Genomic DNA, 15647 nt, shown 5'->3' with positions numbered 1-15647 from the left:
TCTGTTAGACCCCGGAGTCATTTTTTTTTTTCTAAAGATTTTATTTATTTGACACACAGAGAGAGACAGCGAGAGAGGGCATACAAGCAGGGGGAGTGGGAGAGGGAGAAGCAGGCTGTCCGCCAAGCAGGGAGCCTGATGCGGGGCTCAATCCCAGGACCCTGAGATCATGACCTGAGCCGAAGGCAGACGCTTAACGACTGAGCCACCCAGGCGCCCCCCCCCCCGAGTCATTTTTAAGTTTTTGGCATTATGCATAAAGCTGCCTTGAAGTTCGTGTACCAGTCTTTTTGTGGGCATATTTTTTTATTTCTCTCGTTTAATCAATCACCTAAAAGTACAATTGCTGGGTGATGGGCAGGTGTACTTTGAACTTTATACAAAATTGCCAGCCTCCCAAAATGGTTGTGCCGTTTTCTACTCCTCCCCCCCCCCCCCCCCGCAGTTAGAGAGCTCCAGTTGCTCCACATCTTTTGTCAGCACGTGGGTTCTCAGGCTTTCACAGCAGCCACGCTGGTGGGCACACCGTGGGGTCTCACTGCGTTTCCCTCCGTGGTTGGCTGAAAGCTGCCCTGGGTGCTTATCTTAACTTCCCAGCACTCCCAGTCTGCCTCACACCAGGCTGAGCATGAGCACTGTCCTGCAGCCGGAGGGAACCCTCCGGAAGGAGCCACTGGGTTCACGGAAATAAACAGGCACCACTAGGGTCTACACGGTGGCAATATGAGACTAGATTTCAGCACAAGAGCCTGTGGTCGGAACGGTAGCCTCCACAAGTTCAGAGAGAGAGAGCCGGTGCTGCATTTACAGTGGGCTTCCTGGAGGAGGTGGGCTGTGAGGGGTGAGAGGATGTTGAAAAGGAGGTGAGGAGGAGGGAAGACCCTCCTGGAAAGCAGAACTAGAGCCGGCATTTGGCACCCACTAGCCCAAACAATCAGTGAAGGCTGAATGTTCAGTTTTCTGATCACAAAGCAAAAGGGTCAACCACCCACCTGCCCTAAGCTCTGGGAGGCCTGGGGCTATGTTCATCCCTAGAGCAAGGTACGTCCCTGGAGCCAAGACCAGACAGGTGGCCTTCCAAGGCCAGGGCTAACCTACTGCCCCACAACATCTGGACAGCTTTTGTCTCTTTCCACGATCTGAAGGCTCTTACAGTGTCCAAACAACAGGACAACAGCGGAGGCTGGGCAGTGGTGTGGTGAATGGGGCAGAACGTGTAGCTACAAATTGAAACGTTCTATGACTCCATCTAAACTACTCAGATAATTTGTTTTTCTTTTAGAACTGCCAGCAGTCCATTAATTTTCAGTTACAGTAATATGATCTTGTTTGTGGTTTCCTCCCCGGGCCTGGGAAGTTCTGGATGGGAATGGAACTGAAGGGAATTCCTGGAGCGGCAAAATGAAAGCCGCGCGGTGAGCGGCCACACAAAGCTGCAGGGCTCTTGGCGCCAGCCACACAGGGTGGGCAGAAAGGAAGCCACTGCAAGCCAGGCAGGGGTGCAGGTCCCCTGTGAAGTCGCTGGGGGAGCTGCATCAAATCACTACTTTGTCCTGGACTCAGTTTCCCCACTGCTGAAAAGAAGTCTACAATTCCCTTTCAGGCCAGGAGCCCATACTTCCTGAACACTTTCCAGAAGTCAGGCTGTGGGCTTGGTAAGCAAGATCTCGTTAGGCTGCACAGCCACCATGCATGCTCTGATACGAACCCATTGTTCAGATGAAGAAACTGAGGTGCAGAACAAAGAAGCAATTTGCCCAAGGTCCAAAAGGCGGTTTAATGGAGTCAAGGTTCTCACCCAGCTTCTCTAACACCCTCCTCAAAGTAGAAGAAGGCAGGTGTGTGGAGCTGGGCATCCACAGGGGGTAACCAGGCGTGTCCTGGGATCAGGACACCCAGCCCCAGTCTTGGTGGCCTTGTCTGGGCCCCATAGCTGGGTCAGCTGGGGCCAGGGGGTCCAGCCAGCAGCCAGCAGGGGTGGCCGAGGAAGCAGCCGGAGCTCCATAGGGCTAGTGAGGGCCGTGTGTGTGCACGTGTGTAAGGGTACACATCTGTGAGCGTGTTTGGGTTTGCACGTTTGCACATCGTGCATGCGTGTTCGTGTGATTGTGTACTGCTGTGTGTGCTTGTGCGTGTAGGGGTGTGTGTCTGTGTGTGCATGTGTGTATGTGATGTGGAAGGACACAGACGTGTGCGCTTGGACGCATGTCCATGCACGCACGTGAGTGGTACAAGGTGTGCGCGGGGCCGCGTGTATGGGTCCGTGCCTGAAGGCTCGTGAGGCTCAGGTTCACGGTCCTGAGTCACCCCTCGGCAAAGCGACAGTAGGGGCGGCTTGGGCAGTGTCCCAGGGTAGGGGCCATGCCCGGGCTTCCTCGAGAGGCGGGTCCTGCTGTGTCGGCTGTGACACAGTCCGCGGCCCCGGCCCGTGGCAGCAGCTGCCGGAGGCGGTCCCAGGCCGCTCACACCCCAGAGGCCCCGGGGTCAGCCTCATTGGAACGTCGCGCGATGAGCAAGGGTGCAGCCCCCACGCGCAGGCACACCCCAGCAGCAGCTCGCCCGGGGCTCCAGGCCACGGCGAGAAGTGAAGGCTGCCTCACGGTCCCTCGGAGCGCTTTTCCGCGGCGCGTCCGGGGTCCAGACCCACGAGCTGGGGTGCGGGAAACCCAGCGCGGACCGGGCCATTTTGCCACGCGGCCGCCGGGAGGCGGTGTGGGGCGCCGCGCGCCCGTCCTCGGCGCCCCTGCCCTCCGCGTGAGCGCCACCTCCTGGGAAGCCCACTACCTAACCTCAAAGGTACAGCCCGCGGGCCGGAGGGCCAGGAGCCTCGGGGCAGGGCGGGACCAATGGGCATCTTGAAATGACATTCTTTTTTTTTTTTTTAAGATTTTATTTATTTATTTGACAGAGAGAGACACAGTGAGAGAGGGAACACAAGCAGAGGGAGTGGGAGAGGGAGAAGCAGGCTTCCCGCGGAGCAGGGAGCCTGATGCGGGGCTCGATCCCACGACCTTGGGATCATGACCCAAGCCTAAGGCAGACACTTAACGACTGAGCCCCCCACGCGCCCCTTGAAATGACATTCTAATCCCGTTAACTGGCCAGGGCTCCAGGGCCACCCGCAGAGGGGGAGGCTGGCCTCAGATGTCAGCAGAGCCCTGGGTATCACTCTGGACTCGGATCATCTTGGAAACCTCCTGTGTCAGGCTCAGCTCAGGGTCCAGGGGTGTTTCCCACAGCTGTCAGGGAGCCTCTGGGCCTGCAGGCCCTCACTGGCCTCCAGCGAGCACTTAAACCCACCTTGAGGACAGCAGGGCCTCAGGTTCCATGAGAAATGGGGCATCCTTAGCTCCTGAGAGCTGTTTTGAGGAAACATCCCAGGGGCTGAGAAAGGTGTAGGGGTTCCCAGCCGGAGGGCCTGGGGCCAGGATCCCGCGTGGGCTCCTACACACTGAGCCTACTGTTGACCGGGCTGGATGCGAGGGGCAGCCTGCGTGCCGCACCCCACAGGCACCACTGGGTCGTGGGGCCGGCATCTGGGGCCGGCATTTGCTGTGACAGATGCCAGCACCTCTCAGCGGAGGCAAAGACCCAGCAGTTTCTCCTTTCTCTCTTATGTCTCCCATGCTCTCAGTCACAATCTTCAACCTGTGAGGTCACACCTGGTCACGCTGACCACAGCCAGGAAGAGCCCCAAACCATTCCCTGGCCCCAGGAGTGGGAACCATTCAGGGGAGAAGGCGGAGGCTCAGAGACGCACCGTGTCTCACACAAGGTCACACAGCTTGTGCTCAGGGCTGTGGGATGAGGCCCAGGTTTATCTGTCATAGAACCACTGTGTCCTCCAGCCCCTGGGCTCACCCATTGCCGTCAGGAATTCCCTCATGGTTTCCTACCCAGGCGCCACCCAGGCATCGTCAGTCCCCAGAATAAAGTCCAATCATCCGGACTTGGTATTCCCGGCCTCCTGGGAACTTGGGCTCTGGTCTGGTGACTGTCCTGCCCCATGTCCTGGAACTCAGGCCTTCCTCCCCGCCCTCTGCTCGTAGGAATCCTGCTCATTCCTCTGCATCCTCCTCCCTGCCCTGCCCAGACTGCCTTGTGGTCTGGGCAGGCTGGCCCACGCCCTCCTCCTCTCCCTGTCATTCAGTGTCCCTCACACAGAGGTGGCTGGGGGTAAACTCCTAAGGGTCCCACTTTGCCACCAAGATCACAACAGGTTCAAACCACAGTGGGCAGGAATGGGCTGAGGCTGGGGGGCCCATTCACCCACGTGGCCAGGCAGGGGCTCGTGGAGCTGGAAGGAAGCACCCCCTGCCCCAGGGTGCTTTGTGGGGCCTCTTGGGTCCTGGTGCAGGCCCCTCCAGAGGTGGCCATGGCCAAAAGTTTGGGGTAGACCTGCCCAGACTAGGTCTCCCAAATCAACATACATGAAGCACCTCCCTCTGTGGCACTTTTCCCTCATCTGCCTTTGCAGTGGGACCTCATTCTTCCTAGCCACAGATCCACAGTGGAATTTCTCTGGGGGTTCTGTTATCACCATTATCGCTTTGTTACTATTTTGCTTCATCCTCATGGTTTACTGGACATCTGGGTACAATGACCTCTCTACGGCCATGTACGCATTGATCTCTGGAAGTGCAAGCACTGGATAAATTCTGATAGATTCTAGCCAGTTGTTCCCAGAATCTTTGTACCGAGTGTCCTGCTGTGAGCATGCCTGTTTCTCATGCCCTCTCCCTGCTGTGTTCATCGGGTGGCTCACCTCCGTCCTGCTAGAAGCATGTATATGCATTGTCCCTGCTGCGTTGGGTGGTGCGTCGGGCAGTGTGCAGCCCCTCCTGAGAACCCCTGTGTTTGTTCTCTGTTCTCCACCACCAGGTCCTTCCTGAAATGGCTTCGTCCTGCATCTGCAGAGAAGACCGTGAGCTTGGTCTGGGGCTGCCGTGCTCCTGGCTCTGGCCTGTGGGTGGCAGGACTCGGTCCCAAGGGGAGAAGGGCCTGGCTGGCCCACCCGTCAGACTCCCCGGCATCGCCTGTGAATGAAGCACAGGATGAGTTGGGGCGGGGGCAGAAGGAAACGGAGGGGAAGCCAGAACATATGGCGGTGCTAATCAGAGAGGCTGTGCCTCCCCACAGAGGTACACCTGTTCCCCAAAGCCCGGAGCTACCATCCCACGTCCAGCACCAAGGAGCCTGCTGAATCACACTTGTCCACACGGGCTAAGGACTCACAGCCAAGAATGTCTTGAGACTGGGCCAGCTCCTCGGATTGCAAGCCTGATGGCTCAGATCCTGGAGCCAGACAGTAAGGACCCCCACACTCTGTCTTAGCCCCTCCCATGCCTATCTTAGTCGGGAATCTTTCTAGATGCTAGTTGCTAGACACAGAAAATCCAACCGCAAATGGCTTAACAACAAAGCAAAGTTATTGATTCATGCGATGAAAAGCCCAGTGGTAAATTGGCTTTCAGGCAAGGCTCGATCCAATAGCTCAACAATACTGTCGAGAACTAGGTTTCTTCCTGTGTCTTTGCCTTGTGGTTCCTTCTTTATCCTAAGGTCCCAAGATGCAGCTTCGAAAGCTGCAAACTCCTGATTCACATCCAGCTTGTACCGCATCCCAGCGAGAAGCCTGGCATTCCCTCTGATTGGACCAGCTCGGGTCACGGGTCCACTTCTAAGCTAATCAGGGGCCCGGAGGTCTGTGCCAGCCTGTGGCATCTGAGCCCCAAGCTCTGGCCCTGGAGCCGCAGGGGGAGGTGGGTCCTCTAGGACCAGAGGTCTGAGGAGCTGGGGAGCCAGAAGGCAAGACGCTGGAGAGCAACCAGGGCATGTACCCGCACTACTGCAGCCCAGCCCAGGGCCCTTGGGGACCAGGCAAGCTTCCCCCGGGCAGAGCTAGAGGCTGGGTGTCGGGGCTTCCGTCTGTGTGTCCGGGGTGCAGCATGAAGCAGGACGTGACAGCTAGCGTGATGTAAATGCTCGTGGCAGGTGGGCGGGGCTCGGCCTGTCTCTTCTGTTTTCTCAAGGCTAGGCTGCTGCTGGAAGGGAGTGAGACAGGTGCAGCGGGACAGGTGGATTGTCAGGAGAGGTGGGAGCTTGGCCCAGGGTAGGGGAGGAGAGAGGGTGTGGTCCAGATGTGGGCATGTCCAGTTTGGGGCCCCCAGGGAGGCCCGAGGGGCTGGTGTGCAGAACAGGAACAGCACCAGGGACCTGGAAGGGGGAGGGAGCACGGGCTGGGTGACACCCCAAGAGAGACAAACAGCTGCTAACTGACCCGCACTGACCCCCAGGCCTGCAGGACCGGGAGGTGCGGATCAGGAGCACTAAATGCAGCCCAATCAAGACAGGGGCTGAGCATGCTCCTGGCCGGTAGGGGGGCCTGAGAGCCTGCGTTCTTACCTCCGGGGCCTGAGCCAGCCATCACGGAGGGAGCCTGCGGGGGCAGATCCTCCTCCCAGGCACGTTGGGCTGCTCCTTCCAGCTCCTAGCAGTAGGGGTGAGGAGGCGCTACAGAGCCCGGGCTCCTGCTGGAGTTATACAGGCCTGGAGTCAGATCCGGCCTCTGCCATTTCTGGGCTGTGGGAAAGTCCCCTGACACCCCTGAGCCTCTGTTTCCCCATCTGTAAAATGGAGGCATCGTTAGGCCCTCCCTCGAGGGTTCTGGGACAGAAGGGAGCCCCACTGCAGCTCCTCAGTGCAGGGCGGGGCCTCCCGTCACTTGTCAGCCCGGGGACGGGGTGGGGTGGGGGGGACAGAAGCAGAGGCTTCTCCAGAGGCCACTGCAGAATAAATAAAACTAAGGAAGGAAGAGTATGTCAGCTGCGGAACGCTTCCAGAGAGAGGGGTGCTGGGGGTCATTTCTGAGTCCTCCCTGATGCCCCCCAGACACTGGCTTCGTGTGATGCTTATGTGTCCCACACCAGAGCCTCCCCAGCAAGAGACAGACAGATGGAGACAGAGGGGGAAGGGAGAGAGCACATGCAGATAACCAAGTGGAGGAGGAAGGCCTCTGACCTCAGGGGAGGACAGACAAACAGGCCTGCAGACCTCTTTCCTTCTCCTTGTGCTTTTCCTGTTTAATGAGCCAAATGCTTAAGAAAGAAACCCCAGCCCCTGCCTCTGCCTTGCTTTCCCTCTGTGACCCCCAGTTGCTGAGAGGAATGATGAGGTCCCAAAGGACACCCGCATGCACATGCTCTGGGTCCGGGAGCTGCAGGCCTGGACTGCACCAGCTGTGTCTGGTCAGGGTGGTGAGCCGTCTCCTCCCACGAGCACTTCACCAGGAGTCCGGGGCTCCTGGGCCTAATTCCTCATCTGTAGCCAATCCTGGACTGGCCACCCGGCGGGCGAGACCCCAAAGCCTCTACCGCCCGTCTGAGAGAAATGCCCTGAACGGGTTTGGTGCCTGTTCCATGTGTGGCCCTGGCGGGCGCTGAGATTTACACCCTCCACTGCCTGCACCGTGTGAGCAGCCCGAGGAGCTGGGAGCTGTTCCTGGGCCGGGAGACCTCCCGGGGGCTCGTGAGAGCAGCCGTCTGGGACTCAGGCGTGAGCCCAGGTGCACTACCACAAGGGTCTGTGACAACGTGCCATGGCACGCAGGCCTGGGGACGGCTGGGGTGGGACTGCAGTGCTGGGGCCTCGCTGGGGGATAGACAGGGCAAACTAGGCAGCCCCAGGGTCTGAGCTGCAGACTGGAGTTGTTGTGGCCCAGAACCCACTCCTGCCCAGGGCCAAGGGAGGAGCCCCCGGAGCCCCAGCTGCTCCTGGGGCCACTGTGTTCTCTGCAAAAGCCCTCTCCAAGTTTGCTCCAGTTTATGGTCCCCTCTTCCCAGAGGCTGAGAGCTGGTGGGCAGGGAGGTTCTGGCCAGCCCACGGGGAGGCTGCACCAGGACCCCAGGGACTGCAAAGCACCAGAAACGGAGGTCCACCAGCTCCGGGTCTTGGCCTTCTGCTGTCTGCCAGCAGAGCTATGCAGGATACAGGCTGGGCCGGCCTGAGGTGCAGAGAAGGCTGGAGCAGCAGAAGGCTCAGCCAGGACCGGGACCACAGTCCCCACCACACCTGGTGCCAGGAAATTGGCCTGGACCGTCGGGGTCAGGGCCAGAAGGGGAAGGAGTGGGTTCTCCAGCAAGAGACTGGGGGTCAGTGCACGGGGAGGTGGAGAAGGAAATCAGTGGAGTTGTGGTGGAGAGGGGGTTTCCCCAATTAGCAGCCACCTTGGGGGAGAGACTGCCGCATTCATGTGTGCAAACCTCTGTGATCTTGCTTGTCAAGGCCCCTGAGTCAGGCCCGGGAGCTCAGAGCTCAGAGTTCCAAGGATCCAGTGGCTTGGAGGGGGCATGACGGCATCTACTCTGAGGGACCAGGGAGCAGGAATGTGGCCCGGGGCCAGCCGGGGGTGAAGCTCCCCTGAGAGAGCCTTTGGCAACTGTAGGCACCCCCAAGAAGGCTCCCAGGGCACAAGCCCGCCCACACGGGAAACACATCCCATGCTGTTGGTGCAGTGGGGATGACCTTCCCTTCAGGACGGGGTTCTCCATGCTCTTCCGCAGTCAGCTGGAAACCAGCCAATGCCATTATCTCTCAAAGGAAGAACGGAATCAACACCACCACCCATTGGGCCGCCTTTGATCCGGTCAGGAGGAAGGGGCCAAGCTGCCTACCCCGTGTGGTTCTGGGGATCAGCCTCTGTTTTTCTGGGAGTGTCTGTTGATAGTTAGAAATTTCTCCCAGTTCCATCTGAAAACATTTGTGCGCATGGCAATTTCCAGGGCTCTGGGCTTGTGGAAACATCACATGTTATGATAGCGAAGAGGTTCCTGCAGCCCTGATGTGAGCTGACCCCACATGGGCCCCCAGGTGTGGGGGCTTTCCCTGTTGTTTCTGGTGCAGGGTGGGAGGGGTCCGGGAGAGCGTCCCAGAACCTCAATCCGGCCTCTCTAAGTGCAGCCGTTGACTGGTAGCCCCCAAAAGATATGTTCCTAATGCCTGGAGCCTGTGGGTGTGACCTTTTTAGGAAAAAGACCTTTGTAGGTGTGACTGAAATAGGGACCCCGATATGGGATTGTCTTGGGTTCCCTGGGGGAGCCTACGTAGTGTCTCAAGTATCCTTATAAGGGACACGCAGGGCAGAGACAGAGAGGAAATGCCACCTGAGGACAGAGGTGGAAGGTCACGGCCACAAGCCCTGGAAGTCCAGGCTAGAGCCCCTGGAGCTCGGGAGGGAGCACAACCCTACCGACACCTTGATTTTGGACTTCCGGCCTCCGGGTCTGAGTGGGAATAAAGTTCTGTTGTTTCAAGCCCTCAAGTTGGTAGTAAATGGTTACAGCTGCACAGCAAGTGAACACACAGGTTTACTCAGGAGGAAAAGGAAAGCACACATGTCGTCCGGGGCTGAAGAGCTGTGGCGTCCCCCAGCTCCCCACCTGGAGACTCCCCCCAGGAAGAAACAGCCCCACACGCATTGCATGTCTGGCTCTCACCCCTGGAAGTCAGGGGCACCCCCCCCCCGCTGTCCTAGCCCCCCCCCCCGCGGCCCCCAGTGACAGGCAGCGGTGACATCCCCGGCCTCGTTCTGATGACTGAGTCCTTTGGGTGGGTGTCGGGCTCCTGTCTACCCCGCCAGCCCCTCGCCCCTTGCACAGGCTGGAGGGGGCTCCTGGGGACAGCCCATCTCTCTGTTTTGGTTATGGCTCACCCACCATAACCACTTTCCGGCTGCCCTGAATCTGACGGGGGCGAGGCAGGTGGGGGCTCTGACTGCTGTCTTCTCCGGGAGTCTCTGCAGAAGGAGGTTTGGCACTGCTCAGCTTTCCAGATCCCTAATGCTCAGCCAGCAGCACATGGAGTGAGGAGCGAGATCTCACCGCCCCGAGGGGGCTGCGCCCCAGCACTGCACAGTGCTGCCCACCGCGTGACCTGGCCCCGTCACAGCCTTCTTATCTACGAGGTGGGTGACTCTGCACCCTGGGGGTCCCACTGCCTGCCACAGCAGCGTGCACTCGACCATGGCAGGTGCACGCCGTCGATCCTGTGCAGACCCCACATGTCAGAGCTCACAGTCTCAGTTGCTCTGGCCGACCCCCGTCTTCCCCCCCCCCCCCCCCCCCCCGCCCCGTGACAAGGACTGCAGCTTCAGGAACAGGCGCTGGCCTGTTCTGATACTCCATGGCCCCCGCAGGAGGAGGCTGGCCCAGTTCCATCCTCGACTGGCGTCTGATCCCGGGAGGAAGAGCCGACAGGCGCCATGACTGGTTTCACGTGCTGTGATGTTTTCCGTGTTCGTGCACAGTGTCGTGTGCATCACGACCAGACTCCTACGGACACCTGAGTGATACTCCATTGTATGCATAGACCACATTTTTATGTTGGGACGCTCAGGCTGTTTCCTCCCTGGGCTCTTACGAATGACACGGCTACAAACAGGGTGCACGAGCTCTCCCTGCCCCGGCCGAGCTGTTTCTTCTGGGCATGTCCCTGGAATTGCTGGTTCCTATGGTAACTATACGTCAGCCTTTCGAGGAGCTTTCCAGACGGTTTTCCATGGTGGCTGTGCCCATTCACATCCTGCGCAGCACATGGAAGGATGGATTCCAGCCACCGTGGTGGGTGTGAAGTGGTGTTTCCTGCAGTTTTGACTTGCATTTCCCTTTTCAGGTGCTTGCTGGGAACTATAGATGCTTCGCTGGCCTCCTGTGTGGGCCTTGGGCTGTCCGGTCTCTTGTCTGCAGATGGGACAGTGTCAGCTATCGCCCACACATGGGTGCAGATGGGAGAACGTAACCGGGAGAGATATTCCGGGAAGCCAAGGAACCAAGGGCTCACACGCTGTCAGCTGGTGACCAGATCTGCCATCCCGCCCCCCAGGAGCATACATCGCACTTTCCTTTTGATAAAATCGAGACCACATTTTACAGCAGTGAGGACTGTCCTAGGAGACATTTGTCCATGTCTGGAAACATTTTTGATTGTCATGACCAGTGGGATGCCATGGTATCTAGTGGGAAGAGCCCAGGGATGCTGCTAGAGCCCCATAGTGTCCAGCCCCCCATAGCACAGAGTCATTGTCCCTTCATGCCTGTGATGCTGATTTTGAGTCCCCATTGCATGTAATATTTTCCCACCTATTCTTTTCACTGAATAATCTTTTATGAACATCTTCCTAGGAAGTCCCTTCGTTCAGGGTGTTCTAAAGGTCAAGTCTTGCAAAGAAGATCAAAGACCTTGGGTGGTGAGTCCATGTTTCCCATGCATGGTCTTGTCACCATAGCGCCCCCACCCTGCCCAAAGCCTGCTGAATCATCCCGTCAGGAACTGGACTTCACATGGGAGGGGGTACTTCTAGAGGTCCCTTCTTCTTGCCCAGCCCAGCCCCACTAAGGCTGTCTGAGTGATCTGCAGGGACCTCCCTGTGCCCCAATCTTGCATGCTCCCTCCCTCCCTCCCATCAACAAACACCCCCCCATCTGAGAACACTCCCCCTTCCACCAAACTTTTCCTCCCAACCTTTCCTATTTATGGGGTCTGAGAGCTGCACCCCTCATTAGAACCTGGGTTAGAGATCTGGTGTGGCTTCCTCTCTAATTGGCTAGAGACTCCAGAACTTGACCTTGCTCTTCTGTTAAGTGGGCTGTGGGACTGTTAACCGTATCATGTAGGTGAAAATTCTCGGTGCCTTATAAATGCCCTGAGTGGGGTCAGGAATTGAGGTCACCATGGGAAACTGATTTCAGTTCGCCCCCCTGTGAAGGGGCTGGCAACAAGGGGATGCTCAGAGCTCCTGGGAGCGTATGCAGTGAGCACGCTGCAGATGCCCCTTTGCCTGGTGGAGCTGCTCAGCCAGGGAAGCCATCACCAAGGGGCTGGGACCCTCTGGCCCTGGACTGCTGGAGCCAAGAGCAATGGCCCAAGGCTGAAGTGTCACCTGCTGTGCCGCCCTGGAGGAGGACCCTCATCCCCACACCCCCCTGTGCTCTGCTCAAGGACTGCCTCCTGGCTTCCAGCATAGGATTCACTTCCTGAGGACCGGCTTGATCAAGGGCTCACACTGATCAAGAACACCAGCGGCTCCCTATGACTGGAGGATAAAATGCAACCCAGAATGTGTGCGAAGCGTCTGCATCCCACCTCACCTGCCTCCCTTCTCCATCTGCCCCTGACCCCACTCAGCCCCACCTCCACATCTTGGTATAGCAGGGTTGTCCCCCAGTCCTCCCTCCAACGCACAAGACCTATGCCTCAAGTTGCCTGCAATGCTGGGGGCTCCCCAGGGTCTCTCCCCCTCAGGCCGGACCCTGCCCTGCCCCAGACACAGCTGGAGAGGACCTGGCCCCCAGGTCTCCTCACATTCTCTGGGCTGGTGAGCTCTTGGTAGGCCATCCCACCCCTCCTCCTACTCCTGAGTTCTCCAACCTGGGAGGGGACCTCTGAGTTGTGAGCCCTGTCCAGGAGCCTGGGGGATGGGGTGCATCTGGGGCTCCACGAGGGAGGAGGTGATGGGGGCAGACGCAGGAGGTGCCTAGTGGGGGGTGACGGGCAGGGGAGGGGAGGGCTACTGCTTTTGCCGGATTTGTCTGGGGCAGGCTCGTAGGGCTTGGCTTCCGTACTCCTGAGGAGCCGCGCCGTCGCCGCTTTAAGAAGGGGTCTCGCGTCCCTCCCCAGCTGGCGCGAAGCCCCACCCACCCTCCCGGGAAGGAGGGCGAGGCGGCGCAGCTGTTACTCGGAGGGGCGGAGCTGGGCCAGGGGGTGGGGGCGGGGGGCGCCCGGGGCTGAGGGGCGGGTGACCGCGGGCTGAGACCCGGCTGGCGGCGGTCGGGAGCCTGTGCGGCGGGGGCCGCCTCGGGGTGGGGCCTCGCGGAGCCGGCCGAGAACGGGCGGGGCGGCCCGAGGGCCCCGCACCCCGCGCGCGCGCGTGGCCAGGGGTCCAGACTGGCGGAGGCGGCGTCCCGGGACGGCGCGGACCCCAGGGGCTGCTGCCCGGCCGCTGCGGCGCTCATCTTCGTCTGCGCTTTCCAGCTGGTGAGTGGCGGCCCCTCCTCAGGTGCCGCGGTCCCAGCGCGCGGGGTGGGGGTGGTTCCCGCTGGCGACGGTGCGGGCCCGCGGCCTTCTGGGGCGAAGCTCGCCGCCGTCCGGGGAGGGGCGGGAGCCGCGTCCTGCGCGCGACCCCGATGGCCCCTCCCGCCAACCTCGAGCGCCCCGCTGGGTGTGTGCTCGCGGGGAAGGGGGGCAGCCGCGGGACCCGAGCGCCCCGCTGGGTGTGTGTGCTCGCGGGGAAGGGGGCAGCCGCGGGACCCGAGCGGCGCGGACAGGTGCCGGGAGGAACAGAAGCCTTCGGGCGGGGCTCCTGGACCCTGCTGTCGCCGGCGCCTCGGGCGAGGCGCGTCCGTGGGCGCAGGGGGAGCCTGGCCCGCGCGTGAGTCGGGTAGTCGGTCGCGGTCGCGGAAGGGCGCTGCTGCGCGCGGCGTCCGCGAGTGTCGAAGGCGCGTGTGGCCCCGAATGTGCGCGCGGGGACTTTGCAAAGCCAGCGCCAGGCCCTTGGGTGAGCGGCGGCGGCCCGTTTCTACAGCCTGACAGCCTGGGGGTGGGGGTGTGCTTGTGAGCTGGCGAGTACGTGAGTGTGTGTGTTAGCGGTGTGTGAGCGCGGCCTTGTCTGCCCTTGGCGCCTCCCAAGCTGGGGGATGCGGCCCCCTCGCCCCTTCCCTGTCCTGGAGAGAGTGCGGAGGAGAGAAGAGGTGCGAGCTGGTGCCCAGAGTTGCACTTGGGCGCCTTTTGTGTTGGGGATTAGCTGGTCCTCTGGATCCAGAGCTTTGTCAGAGAACGTGGGCATCCCTCCGCCAAGTTTCCGTTTTGCCCTCGGAGATCCAGGCCGCCTGGTCAGTCCCATTCCCAGAGCCCAAGGCCCTGGGTGGGGTGGTGGAGTGCTAAACTGAGGTCCCTGGCCATAGGCCTGGGGAGGAGATGCTGTTGAGCCCTGGGGTCTCCCATCTTAAAAAGGAAATGCTGCCTTGTGGAGGTCAGGCTGGGTGGGCTTCTGGCTCAGCCGGGCAGGGGTCTTCCTTCCCTGGAAGCCTGAAGGCTCATGGAGGATGAAGTTTTAAGCAGAAAGCCCTCCCACACACAGGGCATCCTGTCCTTTGCCTGTCCATTGCGTGGGGGTGAGGGTTGCGTGCAGAGTTGGCAGGGGGCTGAGATACCAGGCTGGTGTGTCCCATGGGGAGGAAGGAAGGAGTGGCCAGAGGCTCCCTGTGGGCGCACACACAGTGCTTTGGAAGCCTGAGGGGGTGGGGGTGATGGGAGGATGGGGGAGGTGGACATCTGCAGGGTTTGTGCTGGACAGATAAGGCTGGGAGGAAGCTCTGGGCTTCGCCAAAGGCTAGAGCCCAAGGGCTACTCCACCGGCAGCAGGGAGCTATCTCCATCTTGGAGCAGAAGTGTCCCCCTCTCTGTTTTGGTAGGAGGCTCCTGGGGGTGGGGTGGGGGAGCAGGAGAGGGGAAGGAAAGGTCTATGTGATAAAGGATGGCAAGGAGCCCAGGCTGATCAGGAGGTCAGCAGTCTGGTCACGTCTGGACATCATGAAGCAGAGTGGCCTTCGGGGGTTAGTGTGACTTTGGTTTCCATGTGTTGAGTTTGGTGTGTGGGATGTGGTCAGGATTGGCTTGTGACTTGGGGCTCCGGGCAGCAGAAATAGATGTACTGGGTGAGGGATGTGGCCCCGGGGCTTGAAGGCTCAGAGAGGGTCATTTGCCTGTTTCACCTCCAAAGTGGACAGTGGACGGTGCCCCGGGGGGTACCCCCACAGGTCCCGGAGAAGTTGCCTGCCCCCAAGGGCAGCAGGCTCCCCTGGACGTGGGGCTTTTTGAAGACTCTGGGTCTCAGCCAGGCAAGTTCTAGGGCCGGGGCAGAGCTGTGTCCCCACATGGCCAGTCGGGCCCCGGCTGAACAGCAGCGGAGAGCCATGAAAGGCCTTCAGCCCTGGCCACCCCTGTGCTTCCTCTGCTGGGGGGAGGGGGAGGCAGAAGGAAGAGCTCTGACACCACCCACCGCTCTGGTCACCGCATGTGGAGCGGGGGCGCCGGGGGGTGTGTGTGTGTCCTGTGGCTTTTCTTTTCTCTTTTTGACAAGCTTGAGAGTTTTCTCATTACCAAGCTAGTGGACAAAGGCCCGAGCACCTCTTCCACGAGCCCTCTCCCTGAGGAATAGCGTGAGCTTTGCCGGCTCTGAGCCAGGCGGAGCACACTGTGATGGTTTCCCAGCCACGCGGACGAGGGGGAAGCCACGCGGTTTAGGGTGGGTGGCCACTAGAGCTCAGTCACTCGTCTTTTCCCTGCCTCGAGAACGTGGCCACCGAGCCACACGGCACCATGGAGTGCTAGGCCTTTTGGTGCGTGGCTCAGAAACGAAAGGCCCTGCCTGTGCTGGACACGTGCACGAGCTGTAGGGTCTGTCGGGAGCACAGCCGGTAGCAGGGACGCACCTCCAGTCCGGGCACGAGCCTGGACCTTGGAGAACAGGGCCGGCGTGACACGGTGCGGGGCTGGGGGAGCTGGGAGGGGACCTGGGTCTCCCCCGCATCCGTGGCACTCTGGCAGGGGTGCTGGGCAGGGCATGTACCCCAGCCCCTCGGTTAGGGTCACCT

General features: G+C 60.2%; 1 protein-coding gene across 1 annotated transcript in view; it reads left to right on the top strand.

Moving 5' to 3' along the window:
- The first annotated feature begins 252 nt into the window (after positions 1–252).
- The window catches only part of NKAIN4 (sodium/potassium transporting ATPase interacting 4), a 28529-nt gene continuing 13134 nt past the window's right edge, over positions 253–15647 (top strand). The window contains 4 exon segments of the mRNA XM_064573562.1: positions 253–292; positions 446–527; positions 12594–12756; positions 12931–13029. Of these exon segments, the coding sequence (XP_064429632.1) occupies positions 253–292; positions 446–527; positions 12594–12756; positions 12931–13029 (384 nt within the window).

The sequence above is a fragment of the Mirounga angustirostris genome, unplaced genomic scaffold (genome assembly GCF_029215605.1).
Source record: "Mirounga angustirostris isolate CCGP_5_RB_7025 unplaced genomic scaffold, mMirAng1.0.hap1 SCAF_10, whole genome shotgun sequence".
NCBI lineage: Eukaryota > Metazoa > Chordata > Mammalia > Carnivora > Phocidae > Mirounga > Mirounga angustirostris.
The sequence above is the reverse complement of the archived record's forward strand: the minus strand, read 5'-3'. Positions and strand labels throughout refer to the sequence as shown.